The sequence below is a fragment of the Cervus canadensis genome, chromosome 4, assembly GCF_019320065.1.
Source record: "Cervus canadensis isolate Bull #8, Minnesota chromosome 4, ASM1932006v1, whole genome shotgun sequence".
NCBI lineage: Eukaryota > Metazoa > Chordata > Mammalia > Artiodactyla > Cervidae > Cervus > Cervus canadensis.
In genome coordinates, this window is record NC_057389.1 from 49,000,774 (window position 1) to 49,022,144 (window position 21,371).

The 21,371-nt window shown below is 39.6% G+C and overlaps 1 protein-coding gene across 13 annotated transcripts in view; it reads left to right on the forward strand.

The window, feature by feature from the left end:
- The window catches only part of HTR4 (5-hydroxytryptamine receptor 4), a 184,035-nt gene that overhangs the window by 113,680 nt on the left and 48,984 nt on the right, over nucleotides 1-21,371 (forward strand). For 8 of the 13 annotated variants that reach the window (XM_043465033.1, XM_043465031.1, XM_043465039.1 and 5 more), the window contains 3 exons: nucleotides 10,920-11,073; nucleotides 11,995-12,036; nucleotides 14,355-14,923. In XM_043465033.1, coding sequence (XP_043320968.1) covers nucleotides 10,920-11,073; nucleotides 11,995-12,036; nucleotides 14,355-14,923 — 765 coding nt within the window. The remainder of the gene's footprint in view (nucleotides 1-10,919; nucleotides 11,074-11,994; nucleotides 12,037-14,354; nucleotides 14,924-21,371) is intronic. The other 5 variants (XM_043465038.1, XM_043465042.1, XM_043465037.1 and 2 more) reach the window with 1 other exon arrangement.

Below are 21,371 nucleotides of genomic sequence, written 5' to 3' on the forward strand. Positions count from 1 at the left end.
CTCCTGTGTCTATTGCACTGAGGCAGATTCTTTACCACTGAGCAACCGGGGAAGCCCACAAGTCGTGTGGCATGCCCCGCTCCCCTCCCCCAAAATGCAGAGATGAAGAACCAATCCACGTCTCTGACAGGAGAGAGTCTCCCCTGAGCTTTTTGGGGCCAGAAGAACTTTCCAGGGAATGTGACCCTTGGGCTTAGTCTGGAAGGGTCAGTGGGATAATCATCCACTGTCTGCTGACAGATTGATCAATTCATATATATCAAAATATACCTTGGAAACCTTTCTGTGTGTTCAGTAAACCCTGCTAAGATTTTTGCAGGTTATACTTTTAGTGGATTATCCTTTTTCCTTTAGTCAGTATTAACTCAGGAGACACCTTCCTAGACAGCTGATATTCCCCTTCTTGCAAATTTTCTTATCATGAGTGTACAGAAGAATATTTAACCAAGAAGAACATAGTAAACATTAAATCTGCACATTGCATGTGGGATTGTGTGCAAAGACTCGATCTGATGCCCTCTGCATCTCTGACAGGAAGCAGTCGTTCCCTGTCCTTCCACCCCTATAGTTTTTCCTTACTGGAACCCACAGTTTTATCTCTGCTCTTGGCTGCATTCTCAGCCCCTTCCTGTGCCTGGCTCCTGGTGAATATCCCTGTGAGGTCTTCCCCACTGATCCTCCAGGTGACTGGCAGCTTGCCGAGCCTCTTGGGATGCCAAGAAAAAGGCCTTTAATTTCTTCTTGAGCTACTGGTGCTTTTCTCTGTTCTCCACCTCCTCAGAATAGAACTGGAGGAACTAAAATACAACAAAATCAAGAGCAGAAAGATCAGTTTCTTTCTCTAAAATTCTGCCACAAAAATATGGATCACCTCCTGGAAGGAGAATTACTGCCCAGCTGCTAAACCCCACAGTGACCCGTGACTGTATGCTACCTGTTTACCTCTGTGGTTGTGTGTAACATCTACCCCAAAACTTAGTGCCTTAAACAACCATGCATTATTATTAGATATCACAGTTCTGTTCATCGGGAACTTCGGCTTGGCTGAAGTCACTTGATGGCTTTTAATTGGAGACTGAACTGGCCTGGAGGGTCTAAGGTCATGAGTTATATACCTGGCATCTTGGTGGGGTCATCTGGAAGGCGAGGCTCAGCCAGGCTCTTCTCTCTGTCCATGTGATCCCTATTCATGATCTCATGTTGATGCATGCTGGATGTTTTACATGACAGCTCCTGACTCCAAGAAACCAAGAGTCTTATTAAAAATTGGACCTGAAACTGTCATACAACACTTCCAATGTACTCTGTTGGTGAAACCAGTCACAGGGCAGCCCTGTGGGAAGGATGCAGATGCCCTGTCCCTGGATGGGAGATGTGGCCATCTTTAATTCATTACAGTTACAACCTATTATAAAAACTCAGGTGTAAGTCAATACCCTGTTTACACATAAGAAAACAGAGACACAAAGATGTGTAGTGTCCAAAGATTTGTCCAAAGTCAAAAGGAACATGCATGAAATATTTGGGACTAGAACTTACTGATTTTCTTGCTAAAGGCAAAATGCACTTGTAAATCCTAGGTTTGCTGGTTCAGCGAAGATCTTTAACACTTCTAAATTTTAAAAATGATTGTGCTTTATTGATTAGGAATTGTGAAAATATTGGTGGTGAAAGGTTTCTGTTTTCTCATTCCATTCCAAAATCCAGGTCTTATCAGCCACCTGATACTTCATCTCTTCTGTCCCGTGATTGACATTTTTTTTCTTTAGCTTATCTTAATTGGAGATTTGATTTCTGTGGATCATCCAAGATGTGATCTTCAGCCATGCCAGGTAGAAAAGCTGGGCTTGGATTAAGTCTATGAGAGGATGCTACATCTAATCAACCTCGCTGCTTGTAGCCAGTATGGTCTCATTGTTTCCATTCACCTTGAGGGATCAACTTATTTGCCTTTTGTTTCTTCGAATCAATGACCAGGAAAGAGGTTGAACTCAGTGGCTTCTATTTTATTTGTTAAATGATTTAGAGTCCCAGTTCCAAAATGTATTTAAATTTGTTTATAATAATATTTATTATATATATATACACACACACACACACACACATATACATATATACGTATAAGATCAGGGCTTCCCAGGTGGCACCAGTGGTAAAGAACCTGCCTGCCAATTAAGGAGATGTAAAAGATACAGGTTCGATCCCTGGGTTGGGAAGATCTCCTGGAGGAGGGCATGGCAACCCACTCCAGTACCCTTGCCCAGAGAATCCCCATGAACAGAGGAGCCTGGTGGGCTGTAGTCCATGCAGTCACACAGAGTTTGACACAACTGAAGTGACTTAGAACACACGCACGCATACCTGTAAGGTCAGAGGGGCTGGGAGTAAAAATAGTAACTACTCTTTCTTAAGCTTTGTGTCAGAAACTTTCTAAGTTTTAAACATATTGTTCATCAATTCTCACAGCCAGTCAATGAGCTGGGCATAACAATCCCAGATGAGGAAACTGAGTCTTGGAAAGGTTAAGTAACTGATTCTAAGACCACAGAGTTGGTGGTAGCCACATGCAAAAACATAAGATGACTGCTAAAATCTCCTCTGATTCCGAAAGTCTAGGGCTCCAAGTTGTTCTCTTTGCTCCTTCTGCCTTCACTGTGGTTGGAAGGGCAGTAAGTGAGGAGGAAGAATTTTCCTTAATTGCAAGAGGAGTGGGAAAGATTAGCATGGAACTTAAAAATACATGACTGCCTTCTAAAAGTTGTCAAAGTAAATTCTGTCCCCAGAGACATTTAAAAGCAATTTGATCACACAGTTACACATGGCTATAGTTGGGGAAACTAGTGATTGGTCTACCAAAGGGGATTCTAATGGAGTTTTGTGAGCAATGCTTGGAAATGTTTTGCATAATATATTACTTTGTAAATATCCTTGCTACATTTTAGTTAATCCTGGCCATCTGGAACCTCATTTGTCATTTAAACATTTACTTAACCACTTTGTAAAAGTTTTCTAGTTAAAAAAAAAAAGGGTGTGAATTGTCCAGTGGAAGTCTAGAGAACAGACCTAGATTAATCCAGTGGATTAACCTAGTCCTCAGATGAGACAGAATTGCTTTTTCTGATGAACACTATCCAGCTAGCCTGTGAACCAACCACTCTTTTTCTTGAATTTGTTGTAATTCAGTTCCTTTGGTAGAGCAGTGTTGATTGTGATGGACATTTCCCAGTTCAAAAAAACTTTTGGTGACTCTTCCTAGCATAGCATTCAAAAACCTCTAAGACAATTGTCTCAAAGTGTGGTCACCGGATGACCATCAACAGATCATTTGGGAACATATCAGAAATGCAAATTCTTAGGCCCCATTCAAGATATACCTGTACCTGTGTTTCAACAAGCTCTCCAGGTGATTCTAAAGCACATCATCACTGGAGAACTATTGCACTGAGATCTGCCCCTCAGTCAGCTTTTTTAGGCTTACTTCCTTCTACTTCCATATAAACACTCTCCCTTCCAGCTAATTGTACTCTGTTGTATTTATGTGTGTATGTGGATACGTGGATGTATATTTATAGATGGATGTGTATATGTATAAAATTTCTGCCCCAGGTCTTTGTCCATGCTCTTTATAATACCTGGATCATGTTTTCTCCTCCACTCTCCTTGTGCTATGTTGTGCTAAGTCACTTCAGTCGTGTCCAGCTCTTTGCAGCCCTGTGTACTGTAGCCTCCCAGGCTCCTCTGTCCATGAGATTCTCCAGGCAAGAATACTGGAGTGGGTTTCCATGCCCTCCTCCAGGGAATCTTCCTAACCCAGGGATCGAACCCGTGGCTCCTGCACTGCAGGTAGAATCTTTACTACTGAGCCACTGGGAAAGCCCAAAATCCAACTTAAAAGACACTTATTGGAGACAGCCTTTCCTCATCCCTCTGATAGACACAGCTTTTCACATTCTCAAAACCTGGTCCCACATTTTAGTGTAATTTATTTTAATTGGTAGTGATCCAGGGTTTACTATTTATTCAGCCCTTTTGTGAGTATAACTCTATATATAGCATTGTACTAGGCATTGAGGATACAATTGAGAACAGGCAAACATCTCTGAAACGTATAAATCAGTTCGGGGTAGACTTTCTCACAGCCTGTCCTAGATCATAGCTCTGAGAAGGTGCAGGTCTCTTATACTGTGCTGCTGGGTGTCCTGTAGGTTGTGTTAAGTTATGGTGGGTAGAGCGGAAGGTAATATTCTAGGCTTCTCTGATCTGTATAGAATACACCAGAGAATTATGCTGTCCTTATAGCTACCATTCTTAACAGGGAATGGCACACTAACACATACAGAGGACAGAGTCCCTGCCGTTGGTGAAAATCACCTCCTCTAGACCAGAGTTTTTCAACTGCAGCACCACTGTCATTGGAGATCAGGTGACTTTGTTGTAGCAGGCCGTCTTGTGCATTGTAAGACATTTGGCAGCATTTCTGACCTCTGCTCCCTGAATGTCAATAGCATCACCCTTTCCAATCATGACCACAAAATATGTCTCCATACATTGCAAAATATACTTTGGTGTGAAAAATCAATCTGGGTTGCATGCAACTGGGAATATTTTTACCTGCAGAAAATAAAACTCAAGAGAAATGTGAAAGCTCTCCTTAGATATCTAGGACCACTGTGCAGAAGGAGAATTAGAGATAGAAATTTAAATTCGAGACAGAGGGTAAAACTGGAAGTTACAGAAAATCAGTTTTGAAGGAGACCTTTTTAACTTCGGGATAGTCTTAAGTTTAGAGTGTACTGTTGTAGGACTTGGTGAATTCCCAGTCCTTTGTGCTTTCATGCAGGCTTGGATATGCTTCATTTTAGAAGAGATGTGGGGACTTGGGGATTTTGAGGATCCTTCAAGTTTTGAGATTCAACATTTTTTATGTTTTGATTGTTTTTTAAAATGGCTTGTAAAGAATTAGAATAATCCCTTGGGGGTTTCAGGGGAGTGACAGAGTGAAGTGACAGTAATGAGGTCAACGTCCTGGCCCTTGTGCCAGGCTGCCTGGGCCGGATCCCAGCTTGGTTCTTACCACCAGCGAGACCTTGGACAAGTCTTGACACTTCTGTCTTTCCTCATATGTGAAATGGGTGCATTTATAGTTCCTTTCTCAAAAGTAGTTGTGAGGAGGACCAAATGAGATTACAAGTAGGAAATTTCCTTGGTAAGGAAATGAAGAGTAGATCTTATTATTAACTCAGCATGCTTTTCGTAAACTCCAAATAACTTGCAAATTTAACTAGCTATTTCTGTCAATGTTGCACATGTGTTTGGGGGGCAGTTCATTATAGGAAAAATATGTTTGTTATTAACACTGGTAATATAATCCAAAAGTAAGTATTAAAAGCAACCATGATAGGTAAAAATCAAGTTTTTTTATATCTATCTGGTCCTTGATCTACAAACAAAGCTAGAATGTTAAAGAAGCTCCCTTTATTAGTCAGTTCATAGTGGAACTCAATTTTTATTCATCATTTTCTTCAGTGATATTGATTTTCACATACTTAATTTACATCCTTCAAGAGGATGTTTATTTTTCTGGATCCTTTGCTAGAAAGCAAAGATTGGAGAGATATGAGGAAAGAAATTAGAAGGATATGAGGTGGCTTATTTATGACAGCTGTCTCAAGGGCCCCAAGGCCTTGGTGAGAATCTTGGGCCCACAAAGTCAAGTGAGAGCTTTAATTTGAGCTCCAAATAAAAACCTTATAGTTTTTAGTCTTAAAGTCTCTATTCTATGTCACTTAAAAATCATATTATTTTTATTGTAGGACATGACACCAGATTGAAAGTGTAGAGGAGAATATTTAAGTAAAACACATACTTAGACAAAGTTTAGTATTTTTCTTAGTCATCCTTACCTGTAATTCACAATTTCAGTCTAGTTTGGAGAAGGCAATGGCACCCCACTCCAGTACTCTTGCCTGGAAAATCACATGGACGGAGGAGCCTGGTAGGCTGCAGTCCATGGGGTTGCTAAGAGTTGGACACGACTGAGCGACTTCACTTTCACTTTTCAATTTCATGCAACCCACTCCAGTGTTCTTGCCTGGAGAATCCCAGGAATGGGGGAGCCTGGTGTGCTGCCGTTTATGGGGCTGCACAAAGTCGGACATGACTGAAGCAACTTAGCAGCAGCAGCAGCAGCAATATAGTTCAGAGAAAACAAAATTCTTTTTCCCCCTTTACTTATTGTTATTTTTTATAGTAGGAAATAAAGGATTTTTCCTAGGCTTGCTCCACCACCTAACATCAGTTTGTGTGTGTGTGTTAGCCTGACTCTTTGTGACCCTTTGGACTGTACCCCACCAGACTCCTCTGACCATGGGATTCTCTAGCAAGAATACTGGAGTGGGTAGCCATTCCCTTCTCCAGGGGATCTTCCCAACCCAAGGATTGAACCTCGGTCTCCTACATTGCAGGCAGATTCTTTACCATCTGAGCCCCAGGGAAGCCCCCACCTCACATCATGCAAGAGTAACTTTCTACAGCTGTCTGTGCATGAAACCATCACTATGTCCTACCTTATTCCTCTGGGAAATGAACTTTCCAAGCAACTTTATTCCAGTCCCTCATTGTTCAGAGCACAGACTGTGTATGTAAATGTGTAAGCGATAGGTAGGATGTGTACTGCATCCACAGGATGCCTCTTAAAGTTGAATTTCAAAAAAGAACCTGTCCCCATTATTTCTGTAACAGCAGCTCCAAGTAGCCAAGGGCAACACAAGTTAAGTGGCTCAGTGGTCAAGAATCCACCTGTCAATGCAGGAGATGCAGGTCCGATCCCTGGGCTGGGAAGATTCCCATGGAGAAGGAAATGGCAACCTACTCCAGTATTCTTGCCTGGAAAATCTCATGGACAGAGGATCCTAGCAGGCCACAGTCCATGAAGTCACAAAAGAGTCAGATACGACTTAGTGACTAAACAACAACAATGCAAATTAATGCATTGAATGTTTGGACAACAGAATTTGGGGAGCTCTTATTGTCCACATGATATTCATTATGCTATGAAATCAGACAATCACCTTGGCCAAACTAGGCTTAGAAAAGAAAGTGAAAGTGAAAGTCACTCAGTTGTGTCTGACTCTGCGACCCCATGGACTATACAGTCCATGGAATTCTCCAGGCCAGAATGTAGTGGGTAGCCTGTCCCTTCTCCAGGGGATCTTCCCAACCCAGGGATCGAATCCAGGTCTTCCGCATCGTGGGCGGATTCTTTAACAGCTGAGCCACAAGGAAAGCTCAAGAATGCTGGAGTGGGTAGCCTTTCCCTTCTCCAGAGGATCTTCCCAACCCAGGAATCGAACCGGGGTCTCCTGCGTTGCAGGTGGATTCTTTACCAATGAGTATAACCTTGTGGTCATAGTCCGTTTCTGTAAATTTTGTTGTCTTCCCAACATAATCCTCTAAACATACATATCTACTTATGGAAATCAGAAGAATCTTCATCTTGCCTCTTCAAACATACCTTTTGTCCTATAAAATATTTGATTTGGTTTTGCCTTTTTGAATTTTTGCATCTACATGACAATGGAGATTCAACCAAATTCCTGAAGTCTCCTGTCTTTCTTTACCCAGTATCTTGGTACCTGTTCCAAACCGCAAAAATCATAAGTTATTCAGCAAAGATAGGGAAGCACCTTTTTTCAGTTATTTTTTGATTGCCTTCTTTGGGTTGGTGGATGAAGAGATGCTATAATTTGAGCTTTGACCTGGAGGTGTAGTGAATAAAAATGAAAGCATTCTTACTTAGAACAAAGTTTCTATGAAGGACATATCTGGCATTCATTACCATTTTCACAGAGGCAAGGTACTTTGGTTACAAGTAGCAGAAACTTCTTTTAGCCAACTTTATTAGGTTTTGCTAGAGCTGTCATAATAAAGTACCACAAACTGAGTGGCTTGGAACAACAGGATATTTATTATCTCAGCTTTAGAGACTAGACATCTGAAATCAAGGTGTTAGCAGGTCCCTGCTCCCTCTGAACCTGTAGGGAAAAGATTCTTCCTTGCCTCTTCCTAGCTTGAAGTGTTTTGCTGGCACTCTTTGGTATTTTTTTGGCTTGCTGAAGCGTCATTTCCATCCTCTGTCTTCACATTGCCGTTTTGTCTGAGTGTGTCTGTCTTGTCTAACTTCCCATTTTTATAAGGATTTCAGTCATGTTGGATTAAGGCCCATACTAATCACCTCATTTTCATTTTATTACTTCTCTAAAGAACCTGCTTGCAAGTAAGTCCATATTCCAAGGCACTGAAGGTTTGGATTTCAGCATATCTTTTGGGAGAGGGAAACGCATTTCAACCCATAACATCGACTGAAAAAAGGGAATTTAGTGGAAAGATATGAGGTGGCTTGTTTAATTGAAGGAAGAACTAAAGAACTGAGAACCTAAAGGGGCAAGAGCATGACTGCCCAAATATCTAAGGAGCAGGAGCTGCTCTCAGTCCTGCTAAGAGCAGGAGGCAGCTGTGGGAATAGAGGGACCTTTGCTGACTTTCCCATCTTCTCATCACTCTGCATGACATTCAGCGTTCCAGGAAAATGTCTGATTAGGTCACTCCCTAGCTAGAAAAGTCAGAGTCACATCATTTATTTTCCCAACTATACAACAGCAAGTGAAAAGAGAATTCCCAAAGGACTTGGGATGCCATTACCAAGAAAGAAGAGGGAAGATGGTAAATGTACAAAACCAATATATAATCTAGCTAATCTAGGCCCTCTAGTAGGAAGTGAGGAAGGGAGCAAATTTTGAAAAAAAAAAAATTATATTTTCATATACTCCAAATTCATCAACTTTTTTGTAAGTAAACCTCTGATGATTATTAATACAGCCATTCAGAAAAATTTGCCTTTCTTATGTAAGTCAAGAGTGTGAAGAGAATTCCACTTAATCATGATTCTTTCCATTACTGAGTTAGCCTTATTTAGATTTGGCTATCATGTCAGTTTTATAGATAAAGAAATGAGTTCCGGAGTAATCCCCTCTCTCATTCTTTGGTTTGTTGTTCTTTGCACCCTGGTCCAGACCAGGACACTCTCTTGCTGGGCACAGAGAGTTCCCTGACGCACTGTGGTCGCCTACTCTTTGATGCCTTGGAGGGAAGGGTATAATTCTCCTCTCCCATATCCTATGGCACTCTCTTCTCATGCTCCAACACTGGGCTCTCCTTCTCATTTCACCCCCTCTCCCAATTCATGCTGCCACCAGCTTGTCAAAGAATATAGCCTTTGTTCTATTAGTTAGACTTTGAATTAAGAAAAGAAAGGAAGAGGTGGTAAAAATTAACAAACTGAATTGCATAAAATGAAGGGTATAAGGGGGTGGCTTATCATTAAATGGTGTAAAATCTTAAAGAATAGATTTAGCCTCCAGGCTGTCGTTTTGCTTTTTTTTCTTTGACTTTTCCAAAGACAAATGGCTGATAGGCTTACCATGATATTTTACTTGTTGTCAGATTCAGTGAACTGTCTGGGGATGGAAGTAATGGTCTCCAAGATTGGAACAACATACAAGGAACAATCTAGGAATTAGAGGCCAGATCATTGAGTGGGGCAAGTTGTACCTCTCTCTGGAGATAAGAAGAAAGCTAGTACCATAGGCAGGACTTCCTTGGTGGCTCAGATGGTAAAGCATCTGTCTACAATGCGGGAGACCCGGGTTCGATCCCTGAGTCGGGAAGATCCCCTGGAGAAGGAAATGGCAGCCCACTCCAGTACTATTGCCTGGAAAATCCCAAGGACGGAGGAGCCTGGTAGGCTACAGCCTGTGGGGTCGCAATTAGTCAGACAGGACTGAGTGACTTCACTTTCACTTTCAGTAATATAGGCAGAATCTGAGCTCTGCAAACCATGAGCAGAGAGTCCACTGAAGGAGATCAGACCCTGATAAATGGGAATGAGATGGTCTCTACCAGTAGGTAGGAAATGATGGAGCAGGAAATATTTGAAGCTTTACTTTCTTGGTATCAGAGAGAAATGCTTCAGTCCAGAGATAATACATGTTGATTTTATTCATGACTCAGGCCAAAATAGTCATTTGGCCCCACTCAACCACAAGGAGGCCAGGAACTGGACATATGTAGCAAACAGCAGTGATGATTTCCACTTGTCAGAATGCAAACTGCAGGTTCCTCCCCCTCAGGCTCTATTTCAGGAGATCTTTGAAATCTGCATTTTAAGTAGATCTCCTCAGGTGAGTCTGATATAGAGAGGAAGGGCAGAATCCCTGGACCAAAATTTAAAGAATACTGACTTAGAGCATCAACTCAGTGTAGGTAGGTATCAAGAGGATGGGGCAAGTTTGAGATACTGTTCTTAGAGTTCAGATGTAGGGTCAACTCTGGGTTACCTCACATTGTTGTCAAAAGGACTGCATATATCTGGACACAGACGCCCAGAGAGCTGGGCAGTAGCCTTTAAAATTCCTAGGCATGAGGGTAGTGTTAGGTCTGTGCCTGAGACAGAGCAGACTCTCCAGTATATGTTGAGTTTCTCAGGTATCGGGAGGGGAAGAGGGATATGGGACCAATGTCTGGTAATGGTTCTCATATGTGTGATCTAAAGTTTATATTTATAGTAGCAGAAACTCACTGGACAATACAATATTTTATTGTACAATTGCTTTTTATTTTCTCTGTTGTTCTCCCACTTCTCTCTCCCTTCCTCTACTACTCACTCATCCAATTTCCCCTTCTCGTTCTTTTTTCCTCCTTCCTTATTTTTATTCTCTACTTCCCCCTCTAATTTTCCCCTTTCCCACTATTCCCTCTTCTTATTTCCCTTCTCCTCTGAACTCTCTCATGAATTATGCCTCCTCCTTCTCCCTCTCATCTATCCTTTCCCTTGGCACCCACCCCCTCTATTCTCTCTCCAGGTATTATGCCATCTGCTGCCAGCCTTTGGTCTATAGGAACAAGATGACCCCTCTGCGCATCGCATTAATGCTGGGAGGCTGCTGGGTCATCCCCATGTTTATCTCTTTTCTCCCTATAATGCAAGGCTGGAATAACATTGGAATAATTGATTTGGTGAGTACTCATGCAGACCCTATGAGTTTGCTGTCTGACTAACTTTGTTTGCTTGGGATTCTAAATAAACAAACAATGTCAGGTTAGGTGGGTATCCTAAGAAAGATCCTGACAGAATAACAATAATAACAACAACAACAACAACAAAAAGCAGGCTAACATTTTTGAAAGTTTACTGTATGCCAGAAAGTAGTACACTAAATACATGTAATCCTGACAGCAGCATCCCTTTGGGAAAATTACAATAATTTCCCCCCATTTCACAACTGAGAAAACTCAGGTTCAAAAATGGTGAAGTAATGTGCCTGTGAATTCACAGCTAGTGAATAGCGGAACAGGTATTCAAAGCTTAGCAGACAAACTCCAGAGCCTGAGTATCCCAAGACACCTTCATCTCATTTCATGCTGAGACCCTTTGAGGCTTATGGTGACCCACGGAAAACCTGTCATGGGGGTGGAGGTTTCCAGAGAATGATGGGCCAGGAGTCCAGAACTGGACCCTGAGCCCAGCTCTGTCACTGAGCCACTTCCTGAAGGGCTGTGATGATAAGATCCTTGGGTCCTCATTGGGAACAGTGTCTTTGAGCAGTGCAGGAAAACACAGGTTGCAGGCATCTGTCAACTCCTGTCTAGATGCTCTTGAAGAGTTTCCAACTCTGACATACTTTGTTTTCAATATCAAACTTGCATTGAAGATTGAAAGCTATGGTTTGGATCCATTAGCAGATATATGTATATACTTTTTTCCCTAAGGAAGTTGTCAGGCAGTTACTTTAAGATGGATCCCAGGACTCTGACCAGGGAATGGGGAGGAGAGATTGAGAGTGAGCTCTGACCCAAGAGGACCAGTCAGAATAGGAACTGCCTATTCCTCTCTCCATCCCATTCCTAGCCCCTAATCTTGCCTTATTCTTTGTCCAGGAAAGGATATCCAAGCCAAGACTGGGCCAGGATTTGCATGTGGTATGTCAGAACAAGAGTTCCTTGGGCTTCTGAAAGAAATGCTGGGGACAGAGGAGTGGAGAAATGAAAGGGGATCCGTACAAGGGAGACTGTATGGATATTTTTTTAAATCCTATCCCTTTTCTTTCAGGCTTTCAGTTTTATCACTCTTGGGGGAAGTGAAATTCAAATTTCTAATAATGAGTGGGTAAATATAATAATGGCCAGCAAATGTCGAACACTTACTGTGTGCTGAGCCCTGTGTTAATTTAATCATTGTCTCACTCAGGACTCACAACAGTGCTGTGAAGTAATCCTGTTATCATCCTCAGGAAACTGAGGGTCAACGAGGTTAAGTCATTGGTAGGGAGTGCTGGTGACTAGAGCTAAGCCCAAGCTTACTGGACCCAAGAGTCTATGTCCTTATGTTTGTGCTAAACTTAATCCCTAATGGAGAAGACCTTTGGAAGTATAAGCTTCTGTGCATCAAAATTTGTAACAAGGACTCAGCACTCTTACCTTCTGACGTAGAACTTCCAAGAGAAATAACCTAGTGAACTGTGTTCTTTTGTGACAGTGAGATAGAAGCATCCCCTGTTTAATTCATGTAACAGGAATGGGGCATCTGCTTACTATTAACATGCTTAGTGTTTGCTCCATGATATTGTAGTTGCATTTCATATCTTTCACTCATTTGCACATTGAATTGGCCTAGATAGAAACTAGCGTAACCCAGGTGTTCTCTATACATGTGTAGCTGATCCTTGTTATTCATGGTAATAAAGTTGCTGCAAATACTGAATTAGCAAATCATGAATCTTTGTTCCTAGGTGAAATATAGGATTAAGTTCCTGTGACTTGAGGCAAGTAATACTGAGATAAAAAGAGATTTTATTATAATAATAATGTCAATTCAATAAGAAGGTATACTATAACCTTACAATATACTATAAGACAAGATACTAAATGTGTACACAGTGAATGAAATAGCATATTGTTTATAATACATATTTTTGTTCATATCTGTATTCACGTGTGTGTTCACACTGGATGCAGGCTGACCTCAGGAGGGGAAGTGTCATTGGGTTACACAGCTCTCTTCAACCAAGATCTATTCCTAGAGAAGACTGATAACCAAGAGCCATCAGCATGCAGAGTTTATAAGTGGAAGAAAAGTCTTTCAGTTCCTAAGATGAATCTAGTATATCACAGTATTCAAGGCGAGTGAGGTTTATACCAGTAATACAACACTATATGCCACTGTATGAATTAAAGAAAGAAGGGAAAACCCACATGATCATCTTATTACTATCAAAAATGCATTGACAAGTTTCAACATACAATCATAATTTAAAAATTTTTCATCAAAGTAAGAATAGAAGGAAGCTTTCTCAAATAGAGGGCATTGACAAAAAACTGACAGCAAATATCATACTTAATAGTAAAATATTGAAATCTCCCCTCCTAAAACTGGGACTGGAACAATGGTGTCCACTGTTACCATTTTTATTCAGTATTGTACTAGAGATCTTACTAAGTTCAACATGCAAAGAAAAATGGTATTAAGACTAGAAAGAAAGAAATGAAGTTGTCATTATTTGCAGATCACATGATTATTCATGGAAAACATTCAGAAGAATCTAAAGATGAAATATTAGTTACTAATTTAACAAAATTGTTGAATACATAACCAATATACAAAAATTTTTCAGAGTTCTGCATATTAGCAGCAGACAGTTTGGAATATGAATTTAGCATAGTACTATTTGCATTAGAATAAAAGTGCAAATATTTATGTTAAATCTGGCAAAAGATATTTATATAAAAATATAAAATATTACTGAAATAAATTCTGAAAGACTTACATAAAGAGAAAGAATTATCATGCTTGTGAATTGGAAATCTTAGCATTGAAAAAATGTCATTTTTCCTCAGTTATGCTATTCTAGTTCCTATCAAAATTCTAGAAGTTTTTTATGGAAATTCTGAGAGATAAGAAGACCCAAAGCAGCCAAAAGCATATTCCTTTTCTACTGTCATGGTTGTATATGCTGTAGGCTTATTAGAAGAAAAACAAAAGTTTTTCTGATAAACCTTTTTCATTTTCTTTCCCCTCACCCTTTTCTTTTATCAATCCCTCCCTTTCCTTCTCTATTCCTTTCCTCTTTCTTTCGACCTTCCAAATCCTCCTTTTCTCTTCTTTTTCATCCTTTGTATTTTCTTACAATTTTTCTCATTCCTCTCCTGCTTCTTCCTATTCACTTTTTTCTTCCTTTCCCCCCACTTTTTTCTTCCTTTCCCCCCCACTTTCTCACTTCCTCTTTCCCTCTAACTCTCAGATAGAAAAAAGGAAGTTCAATCAGAATTCTAACTCTACGTACTGTATCTTCATGGTCAACAAGCCCTATGCCATCACATGCTCCGTGGTAGCCTTCTACATCCCATTTCTCCTCATGGTGCTGGCCTATTATCGCATCTATGTCACAGCTAAGGAGCATGCTCACCAGATCCAGATGCTACAACGGGCAGGAGCCCCTACAGAGGGCAGGCTCCAACCAACAGACCAGCATAGCACTCATCGCATGAGGACAGAGACCAAAGCAGCCAAGACTCTGTGCATCATCATGGGCTGCTTCTGCCTTTGCTGGGCTCCATTCTTTGTCACCAATATTGTGGATCCATTTGTAGACTATACTGTTCCCGGGCAGGTGTGGACCGCTTTCCTCTGGCTTGGCTACATCAATTCTGGGTTGAACCCCTTTCTCTACGCCTTCTTGAATAAGTCTTTTAGACGTGCCTTCCTCATCATCCTCTGCTGTGATGATGAACGCTACCGAAGACCTTCCATTCTGGGCCAGACTGTCCCCTGTTCAACCACAACCGTTAATGGATCCACACATGTGCTAAGGTGAGTGCTCTGGGGCTTCTTAGATTTTGATCACTTGCATGACTCAGAAGAGGTAACTTTTGAGTTTTCTGTTTCCAGATGGATTATTCTTAAAAATTTGTATAGTATTTTCAAATATTAAAATAAACTTCTCCCATCTGTTAATGGAATAGAGTAGTGGATAAGCGCTTAGGCACTGGGGGACAATGGCCTGTATTCAAATCCAGCCTCCAGAGTTCTTTGACTTCAGCCCAGTCATTCAACCATTCTGAACCTTTAATTTCATTTAAAAAATGAAAATCATAATCACAATTTCTACATCACAGTGCTTTTTTGAGAATCATATTAGCTACTATGTATAAAGCATATGATACAGAATCTGACACCTAGTAAGAATATAGTATATATTATCTACTCCTATTTACAGGTACTATTTTAGGGTAGTAATTAAAGCCATAATAAAATAGTCTTTATTTTGATCCACAGTGCCACTACTAATCATTTGCATGATCTTGATTTTTACTTTTTTCAACTGTAAAAATTGGTAATAATCATAACACCATCATATAGGACTTTTATAACAATTAGGGGTAATCATATATAGGGCCTGACACATAGAAAGTGCTCATAATACTATTAATAATATTGTAAATATTAGTAGGAGTAGAACTAATAGCACATAACCTGATACCATAAGATGGCTATAAAATAACATGATAAACTAAAATTAAACAAAGTGATAAATGTGCAATAGTAATGCCATGTGATAAATGATATAATGGAAGTATGGACAATGTAGACTGGGAATACGAGTAGGAAAGAAGCTGATTTGGTTAAGGGAATGAGGGAAAACTTCACAAAACAACATTTTATAAGAATTCAGCCTTGGAGGAGATGTCAAAGAAGGCATTCCAGATAGAATGAGCAGCATGAGGAAGGCACTGGAATATGAAAGAGTGTGGAAAGGTCAGGTGATTTACCCAAGGTCTCATAGGTTGATGTAGGTAGGAGAAAATTTGGAGTTGATTTTCAGTGACTAGGCATGATGCCTCTTTCCCAACTCTGATAATTTTCTTGCTACCCTGGCTTACAGTTGTTCTTAGCTGTGAAACTGTGAAAGCCATGTATGATAAGTACATTTATCCTTTAGCAAAGATGAATCATTAACAACATTTTTTTCCTTTGTCCTGAGATGCACAGGAATTTCCACACAGCAGCTCCTTCTCTGAGAAAAGCATTTAATTTTTCTGATGATGACAGTATTTAGCTGTTTTGGCAGCTGAAAACTGGGGACTTTTCATTTGCATGTGTAAGAAAAGAAGAAAACATAGGAGATTCTATGAAATATCAATACTTTGCTTCAGAGATTTCTCAGAAACATAAATTCAATTTTCTATTACCGGTGTGAACAGACTTGCAGTTAAATCCTAGTATGATGTTGAGATTCCAGCTGGTAGAAAGGCCTCAAAGGATACTCCTATAGGCTGGCATTCTTATTTATAAATAATTATTGTGCCTTCATGAGTGTCGCAGAAAGGATCTTACAGTAAAGTGAAGTTTGTGTATTAGAACTTCTGTGTGGGTGCCAGAGAGCTTTTAGTGATTTAAGCTCAGTTGCCTACTACTTAGAGAGTCTGTTCTAGCAGTGCCTTTACTAAGACAGTTGTTTAGAACTGGTGCCTTTTCCCCACACTAATAGTCATAGAGTTTAGGGTTTCTAGGGAAGCCCAGGAAACCTATTTTACTAATACTATATTATTTTATCCCTCCTGCTTTTGGAGATCTGCAGCATGATTGTTAAGCAGAGAGAGCAGTTTAGAGATGGCTTATGTATATATTCTTCACACTTTGTTCTTTACATTTATTTCTTCCTGAGGCCATGAAAAGTACAGGAAATTGGTATCAGGTATTTCACTGTGGAGGTGAAGAATCTTGTAAGAGTGGAGGTAGCCTATACAGAGAAGAGAAAACTATTTGACTCCACAAGAGTGTAAGCCTTGCAAGGACAGGAATCCTGCCCGTTTTATTTCCTGCGACGTAACAAATGCACAATATGCTGCTTGATGGATAATTTAACAAATCATAAAATTAATTCTCCAGATTGGCTATTTTAACTCAATCTAAGAAAAATGTGTGTTTTTCCTAAAAATCCCACAAGTAGGACATAAACAAATACAGATGAATGAATGAAATATAAAACCTGTAGCAATGAAAAGTAAAGTCAGCTTTTATTCTACTAACCCAGCCCCTAGACAACAATTACCACTAGTCTATAATCTTTTCAGTGCATTTACAAACATTCAGAAAAACATACAGATTCACAGATTTTTTCTCCCTTCATTTTACATAAATGGAGCCATTCTGTGTGTACTTTTCTGGACCTTGCTTTTTATTCTTTAACAATGCGTTTTAGAGATCATCCCACTCAGACATATAGATCTAACTCATTATTTTTAACTGTTACATAATCTTCTGTACTAAAAATACATATTACATTTTATTTAGTTATTTCCCATTAATGGATATGTAGGTGTCTCCAATCTTTTGCTATTACTAACTGTACTATTTTTAATGTCCTGAAACACATTTCTTTGTGCATGTGCCAGTATTCCTTTCAGATAACTGCTGAAAGTGAAATTGCACTATTGACAATTATGTGCATTTAAGAATGTTATGCTTACCATAAAACTGACCTCCCAGAGCACCACTGGAGAAGGCAATGGCAACCCACTCCAGTATTCTTGCCTAGAGAATCCCTTGGACAGAGGAGCCTGGTGGGCTGCTGTCCATGGGGTCGCACAGAGTCGGACACGACTGAGGCGACTCGGCACAGCAGAGCACCATAGTACCTTGCATTTTCATCAGCAGGCTGTGAGAGTATCTGCTACTCTTTCCCCTCACTGGATATTATGCATCTTTTATTAATATACTACTTTGAAATATGCTCTTTCATTTTATTTGCATTTCCCAGATGATTTGATAGATTGGCCCTTTTTAAAATTAGTTATTGACTGCACCTTCCTATATTTGGTACTTTGTCTGAAAACTATGTTTTATTTTTCTGATTAATTTCTGGATGTTCTTTATTATATTCCAAATATTAATCCTTTGTTAGATAAGTTGCAGAAACGTGCTCCCATCTTCTGCTTGATTTTGAACTTTGGTTAGCTTTTTTCTTACAGAAGTTTCAAATTTTGAAAAAACTCTTCTTATTTGACCTCTTGCAGCTGACTCAGCTTTTTTCTTGAAAAATTTCCTAAATTAATTTTCTTAAACACCATATTTGTCTGGGTTTCCTCTTAACTCAATATCAGTACCTTCTGAGAATCCTTAACAGTTCTTCCTTTTCTATCTGGCCTCTAAATGTTGGAGTTCTTCAGCACTTGGTTCCTAATACTCTCCTCAAACTACATTCTCACTTTATGTGATTTAAGCATCCATAGCTTTAAATGCAATCATCATGCTGTCAGCCCTCTCTTTAATTTATATCTCCAGGTCATAGCTGCCCTTTGAACTCCAGGCCACAAGATCCAATTTGCTTCCTTGACAACCCCATTTATATGTTTCTTTGGAATATCAAATTTCATGCATCCAAAATAGAATTCTTCTATTTCTCACACCCCAGCCACAAATTTCCTGAGTCTTCCCTGTCTCCATAAGTAGAGCTATCATCTACCATATTAATAAATGGCCCTGAGGGAGAGCTAACATGTTAGAAGGCAGACTTAAAGGTTTTAGAAAGGAAAACCAATCAGCCAATGTTGGAAATATGGAGTTAAATCTAAATAAATGCAAATTTTAACCATACAAGCAAAATATAAATCACAGAAACGTAGGATGATGCCTGAACAAATTTATAGCTGTGTATGTCAAATTTGGAACTGTGTGTCAATTTCCTCTTCCAAGGCATCTATTGACAAAGTATGGGGCAGCCCACCAGAGACCTCCTTCCATATCACTAATAATAATGATTATGATCATGATGCCTAACATAATTCCAGAAAAGTGTGCCAGTTACTGTATTTAAGAACTTTGAAATCATTGTTGCATTTAATTTTCACAACACCCAAAGAATTTGGTGTTATAATTATTGTCATTTTAACGATGAGTAAACCAAGGTTTAGAGAGGGTAAGTAACTGGCCCAAATTCATACCAGTAATAGTAAATGATGAAGCTGGAAGCTGGAATCCAGATCCTAGTTTTCCTGACTCCAGAGTTCAGTCTTGTCCAGCCCACTTAGAGTCGGGAATAGGGTTACCACTTCTCATGTTCATCCTGACTCTTTGGATAAATTAGGTGAGATATTTATTAGTCTGTCAACTCTGCCATCATGCTCATATTTCTCTATCTTGTCTGCAAACTGTGAAGATTAGTAACTTGTTCAAATCCAGGCATTTTCTCCATCTCTTTTCTAAAAAGGAACTAAGGTTAGGTCAGATAAGTCTATTCTTTGTAATCTCATTGACTTCTTGCCTGGGCACACATTGACTATTCAAAGAAATAATCAACTTAATAGAAACTCATCTCAGGATAGATACTAACCTCGTCTATAGAAAACACCCTTTTTGTGTTTTTTCAATTGGATCCTTTGTTCTTCTCTGCTTCCTCTGAATAGCAGTGACCTGTTTACAGTACTCTTTCTCGCATTTGTACTGCTTGAGATTATAGAGTTCCTTATTTAACCCCTATAAGGCCAATTATTCCTCGAGGGTAGAAACCGTGGCTTTCTTTTCTCTGTATACCATTTAGCCCCTCACACAGTGTCTACAAAATAGTATATAACCAAATGATCAGTACATTTTTGCTGATGAAGTATCTTCGTGATTATCTTCAGATTTATGAAAGATTCACATGCTCAAAACTGAAAGTTACTTTTTTTTTTTTAATCTTCCCTACGTCTCTTATTGTAGAGGACTTAGTCTACAATCCAAGACTCACACTGAGGAGAGCCAGTTAATGGCAGCACTCTGAGACTCTGACCTTTTTTCCTCTTAAAATCTTTTTGAAAAAATGGAATTTTACTTTTCCAAGTTGAATTAAAAACAAGCCAATCTGACCTCGGTGGTTTAGAACAGTAGATTTCCCATACTTGGTCCTATCTTCACAGCCCTTTGACTTACATGACATTTTATTATTAAACAAACAGTTGGGTAGCCAGTGAAATAATACATTTTTGCAAGACATTTTTAGAGGACTTTGGTCACTCAGCTTGTACTGACTAATGTGCCCATACTAGCAGAATAGTCTGCAGTTGTGTTTGGTTGTTTTGTGTTGGATAATTGTCTTCTTTGGGAATATCCAGCCCACAATCAAAATAGAAGTGAGGATACCATTTGGTTAACTGATGAAATAGTTTGTCCAGATATGTAGGTTACATAGTCTTTAAAAAAATGGTTTCCAAACATGAATTATATCATATGAATGTTTCTTGGGGCAGTTTTAATTTGTATGCACACATGTATAAGAAAGAGGCATAATGCTAGTAACATGTGAGCAATGGATTCTAACAGGTTCATCCTGTGTATAAATTGATTGTTAGTGAATTTGGAGCTCGCTTCTCTCTCCTTATCACATCTTTAACCCAATTCTATAGCTAGGTTTTCCCCATCTGCCAATATCTCTCTTAGTCTTATAGAAGTCACTTTTGCCACTCTAGAAAACTCACATCAAATATAATGACAGAGAAAGGAAGAAATAACCTAATGAGAAAATATTGGCTGCTTTCCTACTCAAGTCAGGAAGAAAACAAGGATGCCTTTTCATCTCTGCTGGTCAACATTGTGTATACAAAATTCAAATGACAAAAGGAAGAAACATGATAATTTTATCTGATATTAACCAGTAAAATATGGGAGAATATTCCTTTGGAAGCTTGCTTCAGCTCAGTCATTCTTTAAGTCAAGTGATGCTCCACACTTGGGAGGCATAGTGTGGACCCGCAGACTGTGACCATGCATAGTCACATGGGGGACAGATGATAGGAATAAGCCATGTTGATTTGATGTGGGGTTATATAGGGATTTGATTCTGGAGTTCTTTGTGCATTGGATAAATGCCAAGGATTTTGCCAGTTTTGTTCACTACTGTGTCCTCTGAGCCTCGTAAAGTGCCTGGAACATCGTGTGATTTGACAGGGGAATGGAGGAGTGCTTCTGTTTCTTCTCCCTTGGTCTAGCTTCTCTTCTATTTATGTTGATTAGTTCAGATGATCCCTGGCAGAGTAGGGACTTGGGGTGCTAACAGTAACTTCAGAGCAAAGATCATTCTCTACCTGAAATCCACTGAGAATTCCAGTTTGGGCTTCTTGGGTAAATAAATCCTTTCTTGCCTAACTCACTGTGAAAATCAAACAAGATAATGTATGTGAAATTGCTTTGCTAACTGCAAAGCTCTGTCCTCATGGGGGAGATAATTATAAGAGCAGACTATTTATAAGTTAGGGAACACAAGCAGAATTTGCATGGAACG